General features: G+C 43.2%; 1 protein-coding gene across 1 annotated transcript; it reads right to left on the minus strand.

The window, feature by feature from the left end:
* On the minus strand, nt 1–25,992 carry SLC6A12 (solute carrier family 6 member 12). Its single transcript, XM_066590907.1, has 15 exons — nt 25,840–25,992; nt 19,649–19,857; nt 9,793–9,927; nt 7,408–7,548; nt 7,211–7,292; nt 6,975–7,107; nt 6,397–6,531; nt 5,707–5,810; nt 5,446–5,570; nt 2,836–2,948; nt 2,468–2,605; nt 2,201–2,303; nt 2,020–2,120; nt 1,690–1,860; nt 1–1,484 (listed from the first exon to the last, which is right to left on the minus strand). The coding sequence occupies exons 2-15, from the start codon at nt 19,851–19,853 to the stop codon at nt 1,344–1,346; spliced, it is 1,827 nt and encodes a 608-aa protein (XP_066447004.1). The 5' UTR covers nt 19,854–19,857; nt 25,840–25,992; the 3' UTR covers nt 1–1,343.
* Nucleotides 25,993–27,735: the final 1,743 nt, after the last annotated feature.

The raw sequence follows: 27,735 nt of genomic DNA on the forward strand, positions 1-27,735 counted from the left end.
TCTGGTACAATGCTACTTTATTTTTCAGTCCACCAAGATGAAGAAATTCACTTTTAGTGCACCGTAAATTACATTGTTTTAATAAAATGGAATCCCCTTTCCCGTCTGCCAGTTATAATCACGGCTTCCCTCCTATGTATATACTTGCTGGCTGACAGCGTACATCAATGTATCATGGGAAGTGATAAGGAGCCAGAGGGATCTTCCATGCTGTTGACTTGTTTGAGATCTTGCTGTGACTTCTTGCTGTGAGAGGGGAAGAGAGAGCTGCCTTATATACAGTCACACAGCGGCTGCATAGATTTTGCCGGTATTTCACGCTGTGATGTACCAGCACATAATAAGAAAAGCCTAATGTTTTTGTGATTATAATTCCTTTAATGCACCTAGAAAGCTGCATGATCCTTACTGCAACAGTACATCTATGTCCATGTTATCCCTGACGCACGTCCCTGGGGCCCGACTTGTTTAATCCAAGCGCCGGATGCCGTGCGCACTAAAGTGTCATTAGCAAAATTAAACTCCAGTCGTAGGTTTTAGCAGACTAATATCATCTATGCATGACATCACGCTTTACAAGGATAGTTTAAACCACAAGATGTTTTATCTAGGGTCACTAATGGAGTCACTACGGTGTGCTGAATGCTACCGCTAGCAGCACCTGAGCCTCTAGGCTGGAATATACGTTGCCCCCGATGGCGAATATCTGTAACTGCAATCTTTTGTTTGCTGGTGAAAAACTGGTCAGTTTTAGGTATTGTGGGTGGGATCAGGATATAATGAGAGATGTGGGGGAAGAGGTAATTATGAAACCCGGCCAGGAGCAGTAATAGACTTCTAACCTGACCCACATTTTATCAATTATACAATTAAGGTTCCTTGTCCTTTGAGGGTTCTGTAAAATTCTATTAAGTACCCCCTCCGCCCACAGAAGTTGTGATTGTGAATTGGAGGGGCAGGTCCTATAACTATTATATAACCCTGTTTTTTTCTTATACAGTAAAAGGACCTTGGGAGCCTTCAGGCTCTAGGGATTAGAAGTCTAGTTGGACTTCTACCTCTGCACCCCTCATAGCTAGACTCCTGGGGGGGAGGGTAAAGCGGTAATTGTTTATGAGTGTTGGGTAGAGTTTGAAGCTATGGCTTGGGGCGGAGGCACAGAATATAAACTGAGAGGCAAAAGATTTCACTTTGAGGTGGGGACAATAAAGGAAGAGTGTTATTAGGGGCAGCAAATGACCGATTTGGACTGCTTGTGTCCCAGACGCCCTTGTGAGGGGTGAGGCAGTGGAGCAGGAAACTCCTTGGCTGTACAAGTCCTTTTTACAAGTAACGTAGTTGCATCAGAACCGCGTCTCCTTGTCTGGCAAGATAAGACTGTCCTTGGTTTTAATCGCTCCACTTTTCCGAGGTTCGCTGAAATCTGAGAGATATTTCTTGGGCTGTGGAAGGTCAGGGTGCGGAGTGACCAGCTGCTTCAGTCTCTGAAAGGTGAAAGCCATGATGTGAATATCTTGGGATACATTATATATACAGAATACATCCAAGGCACTCCATCCAAGATCTCTGAATGGCTGCTGAAAAATTTCAGCAGGGTGACAACCACTGTGCAAGCGATAATGGCACCCATATTAGTTGTCACTAAGATGCCAGATCTATTGAGTACCGATAACCCATTCACACTGTTACCTGAGTAAATGGGCCTTTTGTTTTCAGAGTGATATAGGCAGCGTATACTGGTATGCAGATCATGGAGGAGATAGCCATAAGCCAGCCAATGACGTAGCCCCATGTTGGATACACATAGCGGTTGTTGTATTTCAGGGGTGTGTACTTTATAAGGGAGAACAGGAACGTCCCCTGAATAAGAGGAACTATATGAGAAGGCAGACAACACAAGAATATGCAGTTTGAAGACCCACAAAGGGCAACACAGTCTTCTGACATGATCACTAAATGTTGGGGAGAAGTTATGGCACCCCATAAAAAAGAATACTTACAAGGCACAGTACAACTCACCATGCAAACTGCCGGGGTGGCTATCAACCAACAGAACTTTATCAATGGCCATGGCCGATAGCCAATCATGTCCTCTATATTATCATAGAAGCGATCAGCACCTAAAAGACAATGGGAATCACGAATCCCAAAATGCCCTCTGGCAACATGAACACTCTTTTTCTCTTTTCTCTAAACTCACCATAAACCCAGCCAACGCACACCACTTCAAAGATGGCAACACAGAGCAAGCAGGTCCCACTGGCCGCGTAATAGTCGAATAGCTGGAATACATACATCCCACCCTATGAAGAGGAAGAAAAGAAGGCGCCAACTGGTCAATTTAACAGAAAACCAACAGTGAAATAAGAAATTTCCTTAAATTGGTGTTAATTTGGATGTCCCTTTAAGACATTAACATATGTGTCTACACCGTTTGTCTCATCATGAGGTTGAAAATGTCTATTACCTCAGTTAGTAGGATAAGGCCCAAGAAATAGCAGATGATAGCGATGCCCAATATGAGGAATTCTCTGCAGTACTTCTTTCGAAACACCTCAGGGAACATGTCAACAATGGCAGTGACCAGACTCTCCACACAGACGAACTGGACAGAAAGATACCATTTACTCACTGGTTAAATAACTCAATGAGGGAAATGTTTTTAAAAAGTTCAGAATTTCAATGCCAAAAATGACGCAATTTGTACTAAACCAACTGTAGTATATGGCCATCTAGTACTTGCTCCAGAATGGGTATTTTTTGTTTGTTTTTTTTCCAAATAATTTTTCTATTACGTTTTTTTTTAGAAACTCCAGAATGTTTTTCAAGCAATACCTGGCTGTCGAGTCCTAAGAAGATGAGCATGAGGAAAAAGAGACAAGACCAAAGAGGTGACACTGGCATCATTGACACTGCTTTTGGATAGGCGATAAAGGCTAGACCGGGACCTACAAGAAAAAGAGCATCTCAATGAGGAAAATAATGAAATGTATGACACCTACAATCCATAATGAAGGATATTTTTGGATGTTCTTCCCTGATGTTTTACAATTGTCAACTGTAAATCACAGTTCAAGATTTGAGGATTTTATAGACATATGGCATCCATTTTCTTGTGGTCAAGAACATGAGGTTTAGGTTCCAAGGATATAACCTCTCTTATCTTTACGACAAAATCTCCTACTCTTGGGGAGGCAGGCTGCATCCAATGGGCAGGATTCAGCTTCCATGCCTAATACAATGCTCTCTGAATTCCATAAAAAGTATGCCCATCAAGCCCATCAACAATACCCAATATACACGTTCTGGGATTAAGACCAATATCAACAAGAGATAGTTTTTTCAATTATCTCTACTACCCTATTCCAAAATTCACACAATTTTTCCTCCTTCCATCCCTCTGTCATATACCATTATGGGGGGATAAAACTTGTCATCTTCGAAACTAATCTGCCATTTAACCCAACCCCATTTATTTCTCCCCAACTATTCAACTGTTGCAATATATCCAAGCATTTGGAATTGCCAACCCACCTGACCATTTATCCCTTTGAAGGGTCTCCAATTTAATTATAGCAGGTTTCTTGTTCCATAATAAAACCCTAAATATCGTATGGAGTCTAAAAGAATATGGTGATGGAACTTGGAGAATTTTGAAGTATATATAGGAGTTATGGCATCAAAACCATTTTGATAAGATTTTCCCTGCCAATATTGACAATGGGAAACAATTCCAGACGTTGAGCTTCTCCTCATTCTTTCGTACCAATGGAAGCAGAGTGGCAGAAATATATTCTTGAGGCTTAGAAGATACCACAACTCCCAAATATTTGAATTCCTTCAATATTTGTAATTATGTGTGTTCCAATGAATAGTCCACCAGCAAGGGATCTAAAGGAAGAATTACAGATTTCCCCCAAGTAATAGTGAGACCTGACATCTTACCAAATATATAAAAAATGGACATAAAAGGGCTCATTGATCTACTTATATCCCCTGTATACAAAAACAGATTATCTGCATATAGTGGAATACATTCCCCAATTTCTCCATACAAGACAATATTAGTTCTGTACCTATTCTCTACTGTTCGATCCTTCCACTCTCTGGCGCATTGCAATTACCATCTTGCTTTCTTGATCTCACGCGTGGGACCCAAGCATTGTGTGTAACTTCAATACCGCTCCCAAACTCCTTTCCTATGGCACCTCACAGAAGGAACCAGAGAGGAGTGGATAGGTGAGAGAGGGGAGCGATATTGAAGTTACACACGCTGCTAGGATCTTCGTGCAAGATCTGGAGAGCAGGATTCTGAATTTTTTAGCTTGCCAAAGAGAGGAAGGAGCCAGTTATACTTTCACTGACATATTCCGCTCTCTGCAGTCTCCACCACTGCTTTGAAACTGCAGAGAATGGAGTCTGTTAGTGGGCTATGACACCCGCCCAGGTCTGTTTGTTGCTGGCCCTGATCAAGGTCTATAATCAAGTTTCTAATACAAGAGGATCTACAATTGAGGCTGTATTTTAAGAGGGTCATAATCAAAGTTTTTCTACAAGAGGGTTTACAACTGAGATTCTACTTTCAGAGATTTACAATCAAAGTTCAACTTGAAGAGGTCCACAATCAAAGTTCAACTTGAAGGAGTCTACAATCAAGGATCTCCTACAAGAGGTCTACAATCAAAGTTCAACTTGAAGAGGTCTTCAATTAAAGTTCAAGTGGAAGAGGTCTACAATCAAGGATTTCCTACAAGAGGTCTACAATCAAGGATCTCCTACAAGAGGTCTACAATCAAGAATCTCTAACAAGAGGTTTACAATCAAGGATCTCCTACAAGAGTTTTACAATCAAAGATCTCCTACAAGAGGTCTACAATCAAGGATCTCCTACAAGAGGTCTACAATCAAGGATCTCCTACAAGAGGTCTACAATCAAGAATCTCCTACAAGAGGTTTACAATCACGGATCTCCTACAAGAGGGTACAATCAAGGATCTCCTACAAGAGGGTACAATCAAGGATCTCTAACAAGATGTTTACAATCAAGAATCTCCAACAAGAGGTTTACAATCAAGATTCTCTAACAAGTGGTCTACAATCAAGATTCTCTAACAAGTGGTCTACAATCAAGATTCTCTAACAAGAGGTTTACAATCAAATTTAAAAAGATCTACAATCAAAGTTTTATTTGAAAAGATCTACTATCAAGGTTCTCCTACAATAAAATCAAGGTTTCTCTATAAGAGTTCTTCAATCAGTTTTTTATTGCAGGAGGTGTACAATCAGGGATGGGCCATCCAAAGTTAGGCTGCTCTTCTCTATTGGCCTTACAGCTGCTGCATAGTCTGACTTGGATGACTACCATCATTTTTTCTATTAATAATGAGTTGGATCTCAGATGGTTTCTGCATTTATTGATCTACTAATTGAAAACCCTCAACTTACCAGATTCAGCCACTTGTGAAATTGGGACACCCTGTTCTCGCGCCATGAACCCCAGAACTGAAAAGATGGCAAATCCAGCCACAAAGCTGGTTATACTGTTCAGGAAACAAAGGGCGATGCAGTCCCTGAAGATGAAGAGAAGGGAAGACAATGCTGGGTGAGTCGTGAGGAGCGAGTCCCGAGGCTAAGTGACCCTGGTTTAGCATACAAACTGCTGCCCAGTGGTCAGTACTAAATGTGGACCTTTGAGAGGCCATATACCTGTAGCAGTTGTTGCTGTATTTATTGTAGCTCCCCAGAGCCGTCAGACAACCCTGACAGATGGCATATGAGAAGAAGATTTGGGTTCCTGCGTCCATCCAGACCTGCAGTGTAAACAAAGCACAATCAGCACATATTCATCAAATGTCACTGAATGTCATATCAATGATGACAATCATGTGTGATACTATCTGTTGAGCCGATGTATCTAAGCCCATCATGTGCGAAATTGTCTGTTTAGTCAGTGTCACTAATTCTATCATATGTGATACTGTCCGCTGATAAGGGAGATGGAATAAATCCTCCACAGTGCCACCTATTAAAAGGCAGCATTCCTTCAAGCCAAAGTCAGACTTTTTACACAAGCCTTGTTACAATGACTGGGAACTAAAAGCAAAGCCAGACTCCATGTACATACAGCTGTTTCAGGGTTTTTGCCCTTCATCACTGTACAGTGGGAGTCTGGCTTTGCTAGTGAGAGGCCTGGGACGGGCCTGTCCGCTGAGTCACAGATCTAACTCTACTATGTGTGATACCACCTATTGAACCACTGTTTCTAAGCTGAACTGTCTCAGAGAACCACAGGCGCTGAGATACAATGCTATTTTCAGAAGGACCACTTTCATAGAAATGTCAGCCCCCACCCCACAATATAATAGGGCATTCATTACTGCCCATGACCCACCTCACCTGAGGGTCCTTGAGCCGTGTGATGTCAGGCTTCAGATAGAACATGATTCCCTCATATGCTCCAGGTAAAGTGACGCCTCGAATTAGCAGGATGATTAGCATGATGTAGGGAAATGTGGCTGTAAAATATACCACCTGACACAAGGGAGCAGTATGGAGAACACATTGTTACATATCATGTCATATGCAGATTAAACACAAGGTTATTTGCATAGGGATGTTCCTGTTGGGACCAGTTGGTGAAGAATGGGTTCTTAGAGGATCCTCTATCAAGTATAGATGAGTGGAGTACATTAAGGGATTGCCTATTTAAGACATCTATAGATAATATATTGGGGTGCCCCCTTCAGAGACTACCACACTTTTCCCAGACCCTATAGAATGAGCAGCTCCACACATTACATAAATACTGTGTATCATGTTTCCCCCCATAGTGGGGCCCTCCAACAATCAACCAGTTACCATATTTCTGAGTTGGGGATGACCACTATAAGCGACAATATGTTCTGACACCACTGGCCCTAGTGTGGGGACCCATGGCAGTCAGTGACAATATAGGATAAGATGTGCGAGTTCACCTTTCCAGTAGACTTGACCCCTTTCCAAATGCAAAAGTAACAGATGATCCAGGCTAGCAGAAGGCACAGAGCAAGTTCCCACCGGATGGGTCCCAAGTGCTCAATCCCATCAGACAGGCCCAGTACTCTCTTTCTAATTGTAAAGGTGGAGAATATCATGATACAGATCTATAGACATGCAGACTTACAGATAACATGCAGTGTCATGTAATATCACATGGACTAAGCTGACTTACTCCCAGAATTCCACAACAGGAGATGTAGCATTGGGGGATCCTGTATAATTCTCAGAATATTCGAGGTCATCAACACAATTTTCTGTATGACAAATATGTATCAGCATCAATCTAGAACACGTCTACAACTGCCCCACCATAAAATCTTATGTGTATTCCTGATTATCTACTGATCATTATATGCCAGGATTGCTTACTTGAGTTCCAGGTGTTGTTGCAGCTAGCCCATGGGAGCTCAGCTGTAAAGGAGTTAAAGAGGTAAAACAATGCCCAGGCCAGGATGACAATGTAGTAGATGTTCAGGTAGCTTTCAATCACTTGTGAAGCATAGCCAATACCTAATGGAGAGTAAGCAGTGTTCAGTATCTAGGATAAATCATTCATTATAATTATGGGGTAAATGCAGACCCCATTATTGTTCCTCTTGATGTTCAGGTAGCTTTCAATTACCTGTGAGGCTTACACAATAATATAACTTATAATGACTAGGGGGTTACTGCAGAACCCATTACTGTGCCGCTTGATATTCTGGTAGCTTTTAATCACCTGCAAGGCGCACCCAATACCTAATAGAAAATGAATGGAGTTTAGTAGCTTGGGTATACAGTAATGCAATGCATGTATAATAACTATGAAATTAGTGAAGACCCCATTACTGTTCTTTTTCTTCTTGGTCCTATATAAGCATAAATTCTATAAAGTTGCTAATACAACAAATGACAATATAGAAGATGTTCAGGTAGGGTTTTCAAACACCTTGAGGCATAGCAAATGTCTAATAAAGTGAGTCATTTTCAGTATCTGGGATACACAGTAATTAAATTTATTTATAATGCCTATGGGATTATGTGCACACCCCATTACTGTTCAGATAGCTTTTAAACACCTGTAAAGCATAGCCAATACTTAACAGGCGGTGAGTGATATTTTGTACTTGGGTTGTACAGTAATTTAATTCTTTTACGATTATAGGGTTAATGCAGATCCCATTATTGTTCCTCTTCTGCCAGATCCTATCTTCATAGAAGCTGCCCATAAACTTTAGATATCTGTCAGCAGAATGACAGCTATACCTCAGAACTACGTCATATACATGCACACCCCACTAAGAGTATATACATGCACTATACATGCATTTTCAATGGAGAGAGGGGAATAAGCCACAACCAGACTCTTCTGGCAGCAACTTATCTCTCACAGAAAGAAAAGATCAGGCATGCTGGATCCTTTTTCCCCACCATCTGCCACCAGGCAAGAGTCAGAAAACCCCTATACACATTAGATAGTCATCTGGTCCTGCCAATCTTAGCATATTCCACTCTTTCCTCTACTGTATTTGGGTGCCTTAAGAGCCTCCTTAATTTAATTAGAATTTTATAGGATTTTTTTGATTTGGACAGAATAGTGGGACATATGAGGTGATGACCGGTATGACAGTAGATTTTGCGTATAGTACAAACCCATCTATATATCTTTTTACATAGGAAAATGTCATGGCTGTCGGTCCATGAGTCCTAAAGTTGTTGTAGAGTAGAATGTTTTTTTTAACAATGCGTGCATTAAAGGTGTTATCCCAAAATCAAATGTTGTTATCCCCTAACTTTATGATTGATGGGGATTTCACCAGTTGGACCCCTACTGACCCTGAGAATGGGAGACCTGTGTTCCCCTCTCTCATCACTATGGGGTTGCTTCTCCCACCCGCAGTGATGTCAGACTTAATGCTGGCCATGCATGTGCGGCTGCTGCTCCCTTGATTTCAATGGGGCTGATGGAAATTGCAGAGCACTTGTACTGAACTATCTCTGACAGTCCCATTGAAAGTGAATGGAGCGGCACTGGACATGTGTGACCGCTACTTCATTCAATCTCTTTCTCACTGAGGGGCTGCAGTAAGCCCAAAGTGAGGAAAAGCGGGAACACAGAACCTTTGTCCTTGGGATTGAAGGTGGTCTCTCAGCAGTGAGACCCCTACCTATCATAAAGTTATGCCTTATTCTATTGATAGGGAATAGTTTTTGATTTTGAGATAAACCCTTTCAATTCCGCCCTCTTAAATTTTTTAAAAAAAAACTGCATTACCAGGGTATTCCACTAGATGGCAATCTATGATAGGGAATACATTTTCTATTTAAGCATAATTCATAAAAAAGTGTGAAGTGCAGAAAAGTTAGATTTCTGGGAATTACAAATTCTTAGAATGCGAAAGGAGGTCTCGAGGGTATAATATAATGCAGTTTACGGAATTTTTGCAAGAATGCTTTAAATCTGGAAGGAGAAATAGGAAAATGAGCTGGGGAGCGGTAACTGGGATCGTTACTGCTCAATAGTCCAAGCTACTAATCTAAAAATACCGGAAAAATCACCTCCAATGGCCCCACAGTGACTTATCTGCTGGTGTGCGCAGGGCTAAAGTCATCTGCAGGAATGAGGTCATCCTTCTGACTGCAGTGGTGTGTGCATTGATAAATGTTGACCGAGAAGATGCTGCCAGCATCTTGGTTTCTATGGCTCTTTGCCCCGTCAGGTCGTGTGAAACTGGGTGAGGGAGCTGAATGAAGAATGGTGCACACAATACTAACCTTCAAAGAGGGGGCAGATCTTCCTCCATGCTGTGACCCCTCCCTGGCTGGTGTACTGGCCCAGCGCCGTCTCCAGAAAGAAGACTGGAATCCCACAGGTGAAGAGGAAGATGAGATACGGAATGAAGAAGGCTCCTAGTGACACAAGGACATAATTTTACGATAATATGTCACAATATAAGTTCATTCTGAGCTGCTGTAATCGGCCTCTTAAGGTCTGTTCATATTAGCCTGCCATCAGAACAAATCTTATTAAATGGTTGTCAATAAAGTGAAGTTATCCCCTTCTCTAACTATCTGATTGGTTGGGGTCTGACCACTGGGACCCCCACTGCTTACAAGAACGGGGGTCCCAAAAGTCCCCGAATGAATGGAGCGATGGTCACATATGCGCACTACCTCGCTATGCATTTCAGTGACAGTGCCGGAGAAAGCCAAGTCCTTCAACTTCCTGTCTGGCAGTTCTGACTATTGCTCCACTCATATGAATTACACCCCCACCGATCAGGTAGTCATAGAAGGAAATACCTTCATTTTATGGGACAGCCCCTTTAATCCCTTCACATCCAGAGGCATACAGTTACATCTTGGGTGTGCAGGGTGTGTATGAATGCAGGTGCCGGCTGTCTATGATAACTGATCAGTGTGAACGCTTATAGTGGCTGTTAACCTGTTAAATGCCCCAGGCAAGTCTGACAGTGACATTTAAATGCCCCGATTGGGAGACTCAAACAGCCCCTCACGATGAGCTTGCGAGGTGCTGTTTGGTTGTCATGGCAGCCTGGGGCTTTCTGAAGCCCCCTAGGGCTGTCATGACTGATTGTCGATAAAGATATGCCTGTGGCACATCTTGATAGACTACCAGTCATAACACAGTATAATACAATACTATTGTATTGCATTTTACAGTATAATTGATCAAATGATTGCAAGTACCACTCCCCTATAGGGACTAAAAAAAATGTAAAAACGAGTTTGAAAAAAACGTATTAATTATTAGAAAAAATAAAAGGTAAAAAAAGCTTTTAAAAAAACCTTTTCTCATATTAAGATAGATTTAAAAAATCAGAACAAAAACCCGACAACATTTTGTATCGCTGCATCCGTAAGTCTGATCTAGAAAAGTTACATATTATGGACCCTGCACAGTGCATGTTGTCAGAAAAAAATACACAGCGCCAGAATCGCCCTTTTTGTGTTTACCCTGTCTCCAAGAAAACATTTAATAAAAAGCAAACGAAAAGTTGTATGTACTCCAAAATGGTACCAATAGAAACTGCATAGTTGTGCAAGGTCTCAATTATTGCAGGACGTCCTTGCAAAACTATGTTAACACACACAAAAAAAAAGTTATGTCGGTCAGAAGATGGCAGTAGAAAATTATTTTATGTTTTTCCAGAGATATTTAGTTTGTTTTTTTTAAGTAGCAAAGCAAAAAATTTTTTATACTATTGTAATCGTACTGACCACAGAATAAAGTTATCATGTCGTTTTGTTGCAGTGTGTACACTGTGGAGACAAGACACCTCCTTACCGCAAAGATGGTGGAATTGCATTTTTTCCCCCATTTTGCACCACTTAGATATACTAAAAAACTTTTTAGTACATTACATAGAACCGCTGAAAAATACAATTCATCCCGCAAAACACAAGTCCTGCGACAGCGACGGATAAATAGGAGTTATGATTTTTTGAAAGTGAGAGGGTTAATAAGATTTGTTCTGGTGTTAGGCCTAATTCCCACGGCCGGATTTCCGCCATGTAAAACTAAATCTGCAGCGTTTCACTGCAGCTATTAGGCTCTATTGCACCTAATAGCTCAATGTACATGCTGCGGAATTCCACCGCAGAATTCCGCAGCATGAAATTACCTGCGGCATGTCCTATTTGCTGCAGGAGTACACGCGGACGGCTTCCATTGAAGTCAATGGAAGCCGCCCGTAATGCTATACTTCTGCTGTAGCACAGCGGAAGTATAGCGTGAATACGCGCCCCGCCCACCGCCGGCCACGTCATGTGACGCCGCCAGCGCATCATATGACACTGCAGGCGCATCATACGCTGTACTGCGCATGTGCGCCGGAGTGTCATGCGGGACTTCGCGCAGCGGATCCGGAGGTAAGTATGGGGTCTTTAGGGGGGTGCCGTGACAGACTTCGCTGCGGTATTCCGCTTGCGGAGGCTGTCACGGCTGTGGCACGGCCTTAAACCTACCAGATACACCCCTTTTAACTTCTTTCTTGTCCTTATAGTTTGCTACAATGTACCAGTGCAGGTATCATGTATCAGTCTGTTAAGCTGGCAGAGGATCGTCTAGACTGGATACAACTCTAACAAACCCACAGCTGAGAGTAGCATTAGACCTCATTCAGACAAACGTGTTTTTTTGCACGCCTATGTGCGCAAAACAAATTACACTGCTCACATGAGTGGAAAATGCTTGAACAGGCAAAGTTTGCGCATAAAACTTTGCCCGTTCACTGGAGCAGCTGCTCCACAAATGTCCCCTCATCACTAAACACTGTGACAGCACTGTCACAGTGTTCAGTGATGAGGGGACTGCAGCGAGGATGAAAGAATCCCCTGCCACAGCTGTCACAGCTGTAGCAGAGGAGCATGATGCCTTACTATTGCTTTTAATGGGACCAGCACTGCTGCTGCCCCATTGAAAGCAAAGGGATGAAGACAACCCCTGTAGTGATGATTTTAAGGGAAGGGCTTGAAATATAAACCCTTTCCTGAAAATCATCACTAGCTGTAGAAAAAAATAAAAACATTAACTCACCTAGAAGCGCTCCCCGTCCCCGTCAGTCTTTTTCTGTCTTCTGGTGGCAGGGGACTGAAAACCCCCCGCCTCCAGAAAGCGCTGCCTCTGATTGGCTGAGCACTGTGACCAATCAGAGGCAGCGCTAAGCTGTCATCCAATGGCTGAGTACTGTCTCTGTTTGGTCACAGCCCTCAACCAATGTATTGTTTTTTCTACAGCTAGGGAGGATTTTCAGGGAAGGGCTTATATTTCAAGCCACCCCCCGAACATCATTGCTGCAGTGGTTGCCTTCATCCCATTGCTTTCAATGGGATTGCATCGCGCTCCTCTGCCACAGCTGTGACAGCTGTGGCAGGGAATTCCTTTATCCCCACGGGGATGAAGGAATTCCCTGCCATAACTGTGACAGCTGTGGCAGAGGAGCGCATCTTCTCCCTATGTTTTCAATAGGGCCGCACTGCTGTCACTGACCCCATTGACAACAAGCTTAAGCCCCTGGATGTGACAGCATCCAGGAGTTTCACATCCAAGGAATCATCTGCCATAACTGTCACAGCTGCAGCAGGGGATAGTGATCCGCTCCCATTGCTTTCAGTAGGGCAGCAGTAGCGACGGGCCCATTGAAAGTAACAGGATGGCATCGCGCTCCTCTGCCACAGCTGTCACAGCTGCAGCAGGGGTTAGCAATCCACTTCCATTGCTTTCAATGGGGCAGCAGTAGCGCCGGCCCCATGGAAAGCAATGGGATAGCGTTGCGGTCCTCTGCCACTGCTGTAAAAGCTGTGGCAGGGCATTCTTTTGTCCCTGCTGCAGTCCCCTCATCACAGTGTTCAGTGATAAGAGGACTCCCCACGGGGATTAATGGAACCCTCCGGGAGTCTCATCATCCCTGCGGGGAAGAAGGAGTTAACAGGGCAGAAGCACCTTTTAAATGCTCTGCTGTAAGCAGCAGTGAAGCTATTCCGTGCACAGGAGTTTCCATTAACCTTTCCTTTTACCATAGGATTCAATGGAAAGTCCTGAAAACGTGCACCTATGTTCTATCTTTTTCAGGTGCGTGCTGTTTTGCGCTTCAAATTCTGTGCATATGAAGGCTTCTATAGGAACCCATTGGTTCTTTTAGAAGCGTGCATTATGCACATGCAAAACACATGCTCATCTGAATGAGGCCTTAGGGTGGTTTCTGCATCAGAACATCCAGTGGGAGATACCATCGCCAATCTGGCACAAAATACTGGGGAAAAAAGCGCTTAATACACCGCTTTTCCTTCCGGCTAAAAGCGGGGCAGCTGAATGGAAAGCAAATGGACCCCTTTATAGTCAATGGGTCCATTTGGCGTTGTTTTGTTCTGCACTAGGATGGAGCTGTTAGGCCACGGGGATTACGCTTTCCTGCTCCCTAAATGGAGCAGGAAGTTGGAATCCCCATTGCAGATGTGAAAACGCCCTTAGATCTGTCGAGGTTCTCAGACAGAAACTGCAGCACAAATACCAGACTGGCACAATGTGACAGTGTTATCCGAGCAACATATGGTGCTATTAGTTGCATAGATATTGGATATAGTGTACTACATGGGCTCTCTCTTAGTTATCACAGTATTTGGGGACTGTATACAGAGCAATGTACAGTGATACTTGGGCAATATATGGTAATGTGGGTAATATGTAGATACACACTGCCACACAGAGGAAATGGCGTGCCATGAAGAAATGCTCAAAAGGAGTCAAAACTGAACACGTAGACAGAGAATTAAGATCTGAACAGTTGATTGTATTTTCACACAATTCCGCGCCTCCTGTGGCCAAATAACCAGGATGATCAGTAATTAGTGGGGCACTATTTGGGGCGATACAATCATCAACATAACGGCGTACCATCAATGTGCCCCAGATGTGTATTAGAGGTGGTCGACTGTTGATGTGATAGCACCCCAAACCAGAACTCCACGTTGACCAGCTGTGTGGTGCTCCAAAATGGTAGGATCAACCCAATTGCCTCCAGACCATAACTCAGCGATCATTATCGGTGAGACAAAATCTCTATTTATTGTTCAACACCACACAGTGCCATTCGTCACGCCAGGCAGCGGCACCATTGCACGTGTTCATGACGATGGTGCGATGTGAGAGGCAGTTTTTGCAATGGATGGCTGGACCACAAATCTGCCTCAATGTCAAACTTTCACCATTGATATTGGGGCATTGAAATCTGTTGAAACACCCCGCAGAATGTCAACAGCGATGGATTTTGGAGGCCCTACTGCATGACGCCGGATGTGTTCATCTGTACATTGCGTTGTCTTAGTACTTCAGTCCTACTATGGCAATGCACATTTACATCTGCTGGGCACCGTTTTCCAAATTCGACCCACGGTTGTGGCATCACATTGAGTTTCTGCTGCAACAAGATGAACTGGCTGTACCTAGCCCCATAATTAAACCTTTAGTAAACTCATCCATTTCATGAAATAGCTCTTGGCGATGACGTAGAGGCATTGTCATCATCTTCAAATTTGACCCACGGCTGTAGCATCCAGTTGACGTTCTACACATTGTGACACAAAGACGAAATGGCTGTATGTAACCCTATGATGAAGCCTTTAGTGAACTTGTCTGTTTAATGAAATGGCTCTCAATAGCGTCTTAATGGCAATCTTCACCATTTCCGAATTCGACCCATGGTTGTCGCATCCCCTTTAGTAAACTCGTCTGTTTGATGAAATGGCTCTCAACAACACCTTGAAGGCATCTTCACTCTTTAATCCTTATCCAGACAGAAAGCAGTTTCTGTGGGTTAGATAGTTACATAGTATGTTAGGCTGAATGACGACAATGTCCATCTAGTTCAGCCTGTTTTAACCTCCCCCTTGTTGGTCCATAGGAGGGGAAAAAAAACCCAGTGAGCCAATTAGCTGCTATGGAGGAAAAAATTCCTTCCTGACTCCATAATGGCAGCCAGAGTAATTCCTGGATCAACATTTGAGATCAACAACCCCGCTGGTCACCAAATGTCAATATCCTGTAATATCATAGCGTTCTAGAAAGACATCTAGTCCCCTCTTACACTCCTCTATGGATTTTACCATTACAACATTCTCAGGGTGGATTCACACGAACGTATATCGGCTCGGTTTTCACGCCGAGCTGATATACGTTGTCCTCGGGTGCAGGGGGGGGGGATGGAAGAGCCAGAAGCAGGAATTGAGGCCCCCGCCCCCTCTCTGCCTCCTCTCCGCCCCTCTGCACTATTTGCAATGAGAGGAGGCAGGACGGGGGCGGGGCTAAAGTCCGGGAATTAGCCCCGCCCCCGTCCCACCTCTCCCCATTGCAAATAGTGCAGAGGGGCGAAGAGGAGGCAGAGATGGGGCGGGAGCCTCAGTTCCTAGCCCTGGCTCTTCCATCCTCCCCCCCTGCACACGAGGACAACGTATATCGGCTCGGCGTGAAACCCGAGCCGATATACGTTCGTGTGAATGCACCCTCAGGCAGAGAGTTTCACAGTCTCACTGCTCTTACAGTAAAGAACCCTTTTCTGTGTTGGTGATGAAACCTGCTTTCTTCTAGACGTAGCGGATGCCTTCTTGTTACCGTCGCAGTCCTGGATATAAACAGATCATGGGAGAGATCCTTGTATTGTCCCCTAATGTATTTATACATTGTTATTTGGTCGCCCCTTAACCGTCTTTTTTCGAAGGTAAATAATCCCAATTTCGATAGCCTCTCTGGGTATTCCAGTCCTCTCATTCAGTTTATTAATTTTGTTGCCCTTCTTTGAACCCCCTCAAGCACTGTAACATCTTTCCTGAGGACCGGTGTCCAGAACTGTACACAGTATTCCATGTGGGGCCTGACAAGTGCCTTATATAGTAGAAAAATAATGTTCTCATCCTTGCCCCAATACCTCTTTTAATGCACCCCAAGACTTTATTTCCTTTTGCAGCAGCTGACTGGCATTGGTTGCTCCAGTTAAGTCTACAGTCCACTAGTACCCCCAGGTCTTTTTCCATATCACTTTCCCCTAGCAGTACCCCATTTAGTGTATATTGGTGACATCCGTTTCTCCTGCCCATGTGCATAACCTTACATTTATCAACATTGAACTTCATTTGCCATTTTTCTGCCCAAGCCCCCAGCTAATCTAGGTCTGTTTGTAGCCGCACATTGTCCTCCATTGTATTAATTGTCTTATATAATTTTGTATCATCTGCAAATATTGATATTTTACTGTGCAGCCCCTCTATCAGGTCGTTGATAAATATATTGACAAGGATGGGGCCTAATACTAAACCCTGTGGCCCCCCACTAGCGATGGTGGCCCATTCAGAGTATGAACCATTTATTACCACCTTCTACTTTCTTTCTCTGAGCCAATTCTTTACCCAACTACACACGTTTTCACCCAATCCGAGCTGTCTCATTTTATATATCAATCTATTATGAGGCACGGTGTCAAATGCTTTAGAGAAGTCCAGATATACAATATCAATAGACTCTCCCAGGTCCAGCCTAGAGCTTACTTCATTGTAGAAGCTGATCAGATTTTTCGGACATGATCGACCCTTCATGAATCCATGTTGGTGAGAAGTTATACTGTTGTTTTCCATTAGGTACTCTAGGATGATGACGTCACCAAAGTTATTTTTACAGATCGGTTTTCACGTTTTGACACGTTTTTCTGTGTGATTGTCCCCAATCTGCACCAATTTGCAGAACTTTTCTTAACATACCCACATACCCTGAAAATTGCTTAATGATGCACAAAAAAACTGGTGTGACGTTTATTCTGTGAGGCGGTGTATATGGGCATTATATGGCAGGAACAATGCATTCTGGGATGTCATTCAGGTGCTTTTGTGTGTATCATGTGTAGTAATTCCATTAAAGGGGTTGTGCCAGCAATAGATGTTATTCTCTACAGACAGGTCGTCACAGCAGACTACAGGCGCCAAGAAACATGCCAACGCCAAGTAGGTGCATACTGAATTGATTTACTGCTATAGTTGTTACCGTAAGGTTTTTAGCGCACATTTTGATCAGCTTCTAAGTTCCCATCGGCCCCGACAAGGCCGCCTATTCAGTATTTACAGACTTGGCGTTGGCATGTTTCTTGGCGCTAGTAGCGTGCCATTATGCCCTGTCTGTATATACCGTGCGACTCTATATTTGTATCTCGCTTTGTTTTGGAGGTGCACCCGATTCGTTTAATTCCACTATGCACAGGATAGCTTCAAATTGGTGGGGGTCCGACTTCCAGAAACAGGAGAGAGCTTGAACTTGGCTAAATTCAGCAATCCTCACATGTGCAACGACTAGACACTAGACAGAGTGTCATTGCTAGACACTCTGAAACCCCATTCTCAGAATGATTGTGGATCCCAGCGATCAGCTCCCCTCTGATCTGCACGTTATCTTCTATCCTATAGATAGGGTTAACATCTATTGTTGGGATCAACCCTTTAAATGACTACTTCTGCATAAACAAAACGTTTACAGCCACCCTCCAGTTTGGGGAGAAAATTCTATCCTGGGACCAGAGGGGGCATATTACCTGTAGTTGAATTGCCCCGACTTCCCTCCATTATATCGGTTCAGGGCCCGATTTTTGGCCTTTGAGGATGGCTGTCGTCATATTTAGACTGCCTAATCACCTGTAGTAGAGTTACACTACCAGTGCCCCTTACCTGTCTTCTGATTGGCCAGTGCTGCTAACGTGCTCAGTGCTGGCCAACTAGAGAACGGTAGTTGCAAAATGACAGCAGCCATCTTGGCCAACCAAACATGAGATTTGAATTGGTGGAATACAGAGCTCCAGACCCTGTGCTTCACTTAACATCTCCATAAAGTTACCTGATATCTCCAGCCACCCCTAGGTGGAGCTCACTGTATACAGATTTACTCAATATTAAGTATGTCTGCAGTGAGCTCCCTCTAGTGGTGGCTGCAGGCTGCCACAATCTCCTGTCATGTCTGTGTTAGTAAATACCTATATTCCCCATGAGATAATATTTCTCTTAGTTGTTGGGAAACAGCAAGCTGTGACCTGTGGGTCTAGGGAAGCTGGCTATAAGGCTAGCCGAGGTTTGGTATACAGTTTGTGGCCCCCTATAACAGTAAGCATCCCACGGTTAATATCCCATTGTTCCTATGCTATGTGCTATCTATACGCCTTCCGAAACTCCACCTCCCCCATAACACAATGTGGCACAGAGCTGCGGGACGCTATAAGTACAATGTGTGCGCTCTGTGTTCCTACAAGACATCTTATTTATCCCGGACAATTTCGAAAAAGTCCCCTCCCACCTCCATCTCTCCAGCATTAACCTCTTTGGCACCATTATTTGCTTTTTCGTCAAGGAAAGGGTTAAAGAAGCTTCTCTCCTCACTAACCTCAACCCCCCCCCCCCCCCCCCCCCGCCAAAAAAGAACAATCTTGAAAGCAGCGGAAACTTGGAACAAAACAGGCTGTGAAGTGATCCGGAGCTCCATTCTTCTACCTAATAAGTGTGAAGCGAGCGCAGACTCCCCGCGGACACACAAAGGGTCAAACCAACTTTCTCTCAGAACTCCCATGGATGTCGCCATACAGCCGCGCTCTCCACTGCCAGGCATCACAGAGCAACGGGTTAATTAATTATGTATCGCGCTGTCTTTCGATGGCTGATTAATAGGCCCTATAAATACGTTGGACGCCTGGGGGGCCACCGACCTTCCACCCCAGCAATGACTTCAATGGATGACAAATGCTGGGAAATCGTCGCAAGAAAGTGAAAAAAATGGAGTCTTACAGTTTTCCTGCCATTATCTGTTGATCCCGACCGCCACGGGATGTGAAAAACTCAAGATAGTCTTAATAACATGGTCATTCCAATAGATTCCTTGTCCGTAGAAAGAGGCGGTTTAAATATGGCGTGGTTTTCTGGGTCTGTTAATCCGGATCGTACTACCTGGTAATTCAGCAGCAGGACTAATAATAGTCCTAATGCATCACTGCCGGGACCCTGCAAGGCCGCGTACATGACCTGAAACGCATGGGAGCACATGGACTTATGGAAGGACAGAAAATTCCTTCGCATTGTAGCACTCACTCACCACCTCCGTTTTTATAGCACAGATAAGGAAATCTCCAGACGTTTCCGAGTCCGATGATTTCCCCGGCGACCGATAGGACAAACTCAATCTTGTTGCCCCATTGCCCCCTCTCTTCCATTTCAGCCTTCGGTCCCTCCGTCGGGGCACATAAGACCTCTGACTTTTCTGCCCCGTTCCAGGCCTCTTTGCAGTCCTTCCGTCCCATCACCCTGCGGGGAAACAAGAGGGTGTTATTCGCAGTCAGCTGATGCCCTGACATAAGACGCCGTATGGACTGAATCAAGTCATTCATCAGCAACAAAGCAGCAATACATTCTACAGGAGGATGATACCAGCGAGCAAGCGCAGTGAGCACAGAGACCTGGGACCTCGTCCTGCCTCCATGCTGACTGCCTTCACTAGTTTATTGCTCACCCTCTCCCCGATCAACCATCAGCCTGTATGGATTATGACATCTGATCGTGTGAAGTTACAGGCCAAAAGCCCAGAGACGTCACCCTGAAAGAGCCCTCCACGGGGCGATACTCAAGCAGCGGGAGGCTGAAAAGTGGGAGTAGCTTATTATAGGGGTGGGGTTTATATAAAAGGGTGTGGCTAAATATATTCAGACCGCCCATATTAATATCAGACACCAGACCCCTCAATTAATCAACCCCAAACCAGACCCCCTGAATATATTCAGACCCCTCCTATATTAAAGAGATTTCCTCGCCACAACACACAGTGGTAAGGAGTGGAAGCAGATTGCTTCAACCCTTGTAGTCGTCGGCAGACCCCAAACCGCTCTATAAATCAGATACTAGACCAAACCCCTATATTAATATCAGATCCCAGACCCCTCTATTAGTAAGTCCTCAGACCTGACCCCAATATATATTCAGATTACTTCTACATTACTATCAGACTCCAGACCAGACTCCCTAAATGTATTCAGACCCCTCCTATATTACTGTTAGACCTCATATATATATTCAGACCCCATGAATATATTGTGACCTTAGATCTCTCTATTAATCAAAGCTCAGACCAGACCTAAATATATTCATACCCTCTACATTAATACTAGACCTCAGAGTGCACCCGGACATTAATTTCAGACCGCCTAAATATTTTCAGGCTCCCTATATTAATATCATACCCGCGGCCAGACCATCTAAATCTACTTCTCAGCTGTACCTACACACTATTTTTAGTGCACAGTCCCAGAAACTTTGTCGCCGGGTGATTGGGTGAGGGCGGCTAAAAATTGGGTAACTCCAGGCAGTGGATGCCGTACAATATATGGTGTCATTACTGTTAGACTCTCCTCATATCTGCCTCATGGCTTCCATTTATAACAGAAGCCATAGTGTTTTGGCGGATCCATTCATGCCCGATGGACCCCAGTGACTTATAATGGGGTCCCATTAAGTTCCACCAAGATGATCGCCAACACAATTGCGAAGAGAGTCTTCTGCAGTCTTCCTACCTGGGTGACTGCCATTCCCACACATGCTCGGCTGTATCACAGACTGCCTCTCTCGCTGCACAGACATGTTTCAGGTCTCTTCCATCAGTAAGAAGTAAGTAAGACAATGCTCAACAAGCAGAAGTGCTGCGTACCGAGGACGACTCGAGGGAGAAATAGTGCAGCTAATGGAGAAGTTGCGTTATGTCAAAAATTCACCTAAACCGGATCATGAGACTACAAAGAAAGGGTCCGCCACCCCGCGCTGTAACCGCAGCACAGAAGCTACATGCTGCAGGATCGCAAACCCTTCATCAAAGGATTCATGTGGACAAAACCACATCAGACGCACGGAGCGGACATCTTCCCCGTCTGATCTCCATTTAACTACTTCAGTGCCAACTGCTACTGCGCTGCTCCCTTCTAAGGCCGCATGGGAATGGAGCCTCCAGCACACATGTGACATAGAGTCACGGGCAAAATAACGCAGCTATCTAGACCCGGAAAATATCAAGTGCCGCTCAATTCCATCGTAGGGAGGATCCGTTTGGGCACCGATTGCAATTTCCTGCTTCCATAACATAGCAGGAAAATGGAAACTCCGAACTGAAACCAAATGACGATGGGAATCGGACAGTACACTATCCCCATCATGTGTGATACTGCTGAGCCATGTATCTAATCCTATCATGTGTGATACCGCTGAGCCATGTATCTAATCCTATTGTGTGTGATACGGCTGAGCCATGTATCTAATCCTATCAGATGTGATATTGCCGAGCCATTTACATAATCCTATCATGTTTGATACTGCTGAGCCATGTATCTAATCCTATCATGTGTGATACTGCCGAGCCATGTATCTAATCCTATCGTGTGTGATACTGCTGAGCCATGTTTCTAATCCTATCATATGTGATACTGCTGAGCCATGTATCTAATCCTATCATGTGTGATACCACTGAGCCATGTACCTAATCCTATCATGTGTAATACCACTGAGCCATGTATCTAATCCTATCTTGTGTGATACCGTTGAGCCATGTATCTAATCCTATCGTGTGTAATACCGCTGAGCCGTGTATCTAATCCTATCATGTGTGATACCGCTGAGCCATGTATCTAATCCTATTGTGCGTGATACCGCTGAGCCATGTATCTAATTCTATCATGTGTGATACTGCTGAGCCATGTGTCTAATCCTATCATGTGTGATACCGCTGAGCCGTGTATCTAATCCTACCATGTGTGATATCGCTAAGACCATGTATCGAATTCTATCATGTGTGATACTGGCGAGCCATGTATCTAATCCTGTCATGTGTGATACTGCCAAGCCATGTATCTAATTGTATCATGTATGATACTGCTGAGCCATGTATCTAATCCTATCATTTGTGAAACTGCTGAGCCATCTATCTAATCCTATCTTGTATGATACTGCTGAGACATGTATCTGATTCTATAATGTGTAATACTGTCTGCAGAGCTATGTATCTAAGCCTGTTATATTAGTTTTGCCCTTACCGCCTCATCATGTCTTAAGGTGGCAGTACACGTTAGATGAAAGTCTCTGCTGCAGCACACACATGTACATGTACACAGCAGTCCGCTCCTGACCCCTCCTGTCCCTCCTGACCCTACATGGAGCAAGGGGTTCATCTCGCCAAGAACACAGCACAATGCACTCCAGATGTGCGCACACTGAGCCCCATACAGGCACCCCCTGGGCTGTGGGGGAGGAGGGGGCACCAGGGAGCTGCTTAAAGGGACACATAATCTCTTTACTAACATATCCTGGGGCAACTGACAGGAGGAGCTAATTTACAAACTTATTGCTAACAAGCAAGGGTCATGGGTTGAAAATTCCTGGCTCTCTATCCTGACATGGTGAGGAGCAGGAACCAACCTAAGAAAGAGAGAGGACTCTACAGCTATCACTATAAGGTCCTGACTGCTGGGGCCTGTAGTTCCACACCCACTGTACTCTTGTACATTAGATGGCTGCAGTTTCTCTCAGTGGTATTCCAGGTATTTTTGCACACTCCTCCTGAGTGCCCACCATCCTGAAATAACACCTTGTCCTGCAGACAACGCCTCCTCGACAAGACCGCACACACAGGAAAGCACTATACGAAAACTGAAGGGACATGCGAAACAACCGTCACTGCAAGCTTTATCAATAGGATACAGAGTAATGCGGAGGAGCAATAAATATCTAGATATAAGATAAATAGATAGATAGATAGATAGATAGATAGATAGATAGATAGATAGATAGATAGATAGATAGAAGAAAGATCGAAAGATACACAGATATGAGATAGAAAGAGATATAGATAGATAGCTAGGAGAAAGATAGATATAAGAGAGATAGATAGATATGAAATAGAGGGATAGATAGAAAGAGATTAGATAGATATGAGATAGATAGATAGATAGATAGATAGATAGATAGATAGATGAGATAGATAGATAGATAGATGAGATAGAAAGACAGATATGAGGTAGATAGATAGATATGAAATAGAGGGATAGATAGAAAGATAGATTAGATAGATATGAGATAGATAGATAGATAGATAGATAGATGAGATAGAAAGACAGATATGAGGTAGATAGATAGATAGATATGAAATAGAGGGATAGATAGAAATATAGATTAGATAGATATGAGATAGATAGATAGATAAGATAGATAGATAGATAGATAAGATAGATAGAAAGACAGATATGAGGTAGATAGATAGAGAGATAGATAGATATGAAATAGAGGGATAGATAGAAAGATAGATTAGATAGATATCAGATAGATAGATAGATAAGATAGATAGATAGATAGATAGATAGATAGATAGATGAGATAGAAAGACAGATATGAGGTAGATAGATAGATAGATAGATATAGATATGAAATAGAGGGATAGATAGAAAGATAGATTAGATAGATATGAGATAGATAGATAGATAGATAGATAGATAGATAGATAGATGAGATAGAAAGACAGATATGAGGTAGATAGATAGATAGATATGAAATAGAGGGATAGCTAGAAAGATAGATTAGATAGATATGAGATAGATAGATAGATAGATAGATAGATGAGATAGAAAGACAGATATGAGGTAGATAGATAGATAGAGAGATATGAAATAGAGGGATAGATAGAAATATAGATTAGATAGATAGATAGATAGATGAGATAGAAAGACAGATATGAGGTAGATAGATAGATAGATAGATGGATATGAGATTGATAGATATAAAGATAAATAGAAGACAGATATATAGATAGATATGAGATAGATAGAAAGGTAGATATAAGATAGATAGAAGATAATCTTTCCTATTAAGTGGGACATAACACAAACTAGATACAGTATATACACATGAATAACAAATAAGTACAACACCTAAATAAGTGAAGAAAGTGCCAAAAAATGGCCTTGCGTTTGCTGGATTCCAGGCGTTACCTGATTTATTATTATCGTGGGGTTTTTTTCTTGTGTATATGGCCTTGTATACTCTACACGATTACCTTTTTTATTATAAGAACTGTATGTATTAATACAGCTTATTTTCTGTGGTTGGTGATCTCTCCAGGTAGCCAGCCTATTTTCTATGCCCCTGTTGTTGTATATGCTCTTCTGTGTCTTGTTGTTCATTGCTGTTTTTGCTTATGGGATATGTTAGGGACTTCTATTGGTCTTATGGTTTTAATTATTAGTCAACACCCTGAAATTCACCCATGAGACTTCTTGACCAGGGGCAGACTCAATCTGATTACATCACTATTTATAGTCTGCTTAATTTTGACATATGGGTTCTTGTATTATAAAGGATTTTATGCCGTCTTTCACCTCCGTTTTACACTTTACCCATTTTGTAATACTGTGAAGAGCAAGGTGCACTGCAGGTTAGTGAGAGGTTATCCGGTCATTCTCTTAAAATAATACACATATGTACAGTTGCATCTAACAACTTATATAATCACCATTACAGCTCCCATAAGGGTTGTCACCCATCTTTCCTAAAGTATTGTATTATACACACTCCATTGCGGATATGACAAATTAGTCTGTAATCCCTACTTGGGGACAAGAGGAGCTGTGTACAGTGCTGCCAAAAATGTCATCACACAAAGAAAGAATTCTGACCCAAGAAGTAATCAAAATTGTCAAAATCAATATGAACTGCAATACCCCAAGTAGCCTGTAGGTGTGCTGTTGCTACATATGTAGGATGACTTCACTACACAGTGCTCATTGAGGTTGTGGAAGGTATTGCAAAATAATATGCAATATAATAACCTTTGATTCTATCCCATAAAGAGCATCTACATAGAATTCAATGCTTCATTTAAATTAGCACTAAACATGCATGATATGTGGACCAGATATCAAGTCAGTCAGTCTGCAGTGGCTGATAACAGGGAGTGACAGACTGCATTCAACTTTGCAGCAATGTTGTAAAAGATGGACTGAAGGTGTAGTGTCACTTAAAAGGAAACAGAAAAGTTAAAGGTCAGAGTCGGCAGCAGGACAAATGCAGGAACAGTTCATAGGTCAGCACTAATCATAGCCACCAGCCTTGGCTGACAGCAGGGAGCAAAAGATTGCACTCAACTGCATTGCAAATGAGAAGATGGAAAGCAGGTTAGTGTCCCTTTAAGAAGTCAGAAGTATTTGTAAAGGAGGAGAAGATGCAAGAGAAAAAGTTGCTGTTTTGCAAAACTATACACACCTCAGAAGAAGAGACCTCCCTCACAGCAGCACAGGACAGCTACAGCGTTCCAGCAGCAGTCACAGAAATGAATGGGAGTAGCCTGATGTCTCATTTACAGAGGATCGAACAACACTGCTCTCGGCTACTTCCACGACTAAAGGATCATTTGGATCTGACTATAAAACAGGGGAGAGGAGGCGGAGAGAGGAGGCGGAGGCAAGAGACTAATAGAGAGGTGATTACAACATGACATGGACTGGCTCCAGAATGCCCCCTGTACCGCCCTAGGTCACAGCCCAAAAACCGCACACCATGTATCATTCAGAAAAATGGCGCAAGTCCACTGAGCAATGCAGCCGTCAAAATGTGCGCCACATTAAACAACATATGGGTCAGCTCATTGCACCCCTTAATCATGGCACCCCCCTGTTGCTAATGATACATGACACAGAAATATTTGGGGAAACCTATGAACACCAGTAGAAAGGAAAAGGCTAGGAGCTGCCCACAGCAACCAATCAGAATACTCTGCTCACCTGCTTAGAACAGCATTTCAGATACAATATTACAATCTCCAATAAAGTGCAACAAGAGAAGCTGCAAAACGTCACTTGGATACCTATAACTAGGTGCCTAGCCTCTCCTACAACTGTGGAACAGCAATGAGAGAGTACAGGAGTCACACCCTGTATTATACTCCAGAGCTGCACTCATTATTCTGCTGGTGGAGTCACCCTGTACATACATTATAAGTGACTCCACCAGCAGAATATTGAGTACTGATTACTAATAATCCAGTACTGATCCTGAGTTCCATCCTGTATTATACTCCAGAGCTGTACTCACTATTCTGCTGGTAAAGTCACTGTATACATACATTACTTATTCTGTATTATACTCTAGAGCTGCACTCACTATTCCGCTGGCAGAGTCACCATGTACATACATTACAACTACATTCTAGACATTTGCCCCTGTGCCACCTACAGGTTGAAATCTGGTACTACTTTCCATTCAGTTGATGCAGAGTTTCATTTGTATTACAGCGGCTTACAGGATGAATGAGATTCTGCATTAAACCAGGATCACTAGCTGGCAGCTGAGGGGTTACATCGTGTTGTCACCCCGTGGTGTATCCTCTGACCTTGTGCTCTTCTGTATGACAGATGTTGGGTAACCTGTTAGATCACGGTTCATGGATCAAATAGTTTGGCAGCTGAGAACCTCTGGCAAAAGATCAACTCATTGTGAAGGTACTAGAGATTGCCCTGCTCTTAAGTGCGTGCTTGACCCAGAATAGAATATACACTGAGGGGTTCTGCGCCCCCCTGCTGGTTAATGGATTTGTGTGTTATTTGCACAGATTTTGGTATACGTCCCGTGGAATATACAGCAGCTTTATGTCACTACAGACAACTATGAACGTCTTCTGTTATTGTGTAAAGAAATAAACTGTGCAGATAAATACTGAACCACAAAGAACTGTGAGGAAATGCCATCCAATCATAGACCAGCCTTCTAGACACAGTGACTTCAACATCCAATCACAGACCAGCCTGTTAAAGACAGTGACATCATCATCCTATCACAGACCAACCTGCTAGAGATACTGACATCATTATCAAATCACAGACCAGCCTGCTAGAGACGGTACATAATCTTCCAATAATAGACCAGTCTCCTACACAGATTGTGACTTCATTATCCAGTGATACTATAATGCAATACCTGCATCTTATCATACAACATCTTATACCTAAACCCCATCATACTGCACCTTATACTCTGTATCTTATCATACAACATCTTAAGGTGCATTTAGACACAAAGATGATCGCTCAAAAGATGGCTTTTGAGCAATCATTTTGCATAATCTACTAATTGGTACTAATACCTATTAGTACTAATTAGTAT

Source organism: Eleutherodactylus coqui, chromosome 2 (assembly GCF_035609145.1).
Source record: "Eleutherodactylus coqui strain aEleCoq1 chromosome 2, aEleCoq1.hap1, whole genome shotgun sequence".
In the NCBI taxonomy this organism is placed as follows: domain Eukaryota; kingdom Metazoa; phylum Chordata; class Amphibia; order Anura; family Eleutherodactylidae; genus Eleutherodactylus; species Eleutherodactylus coqui.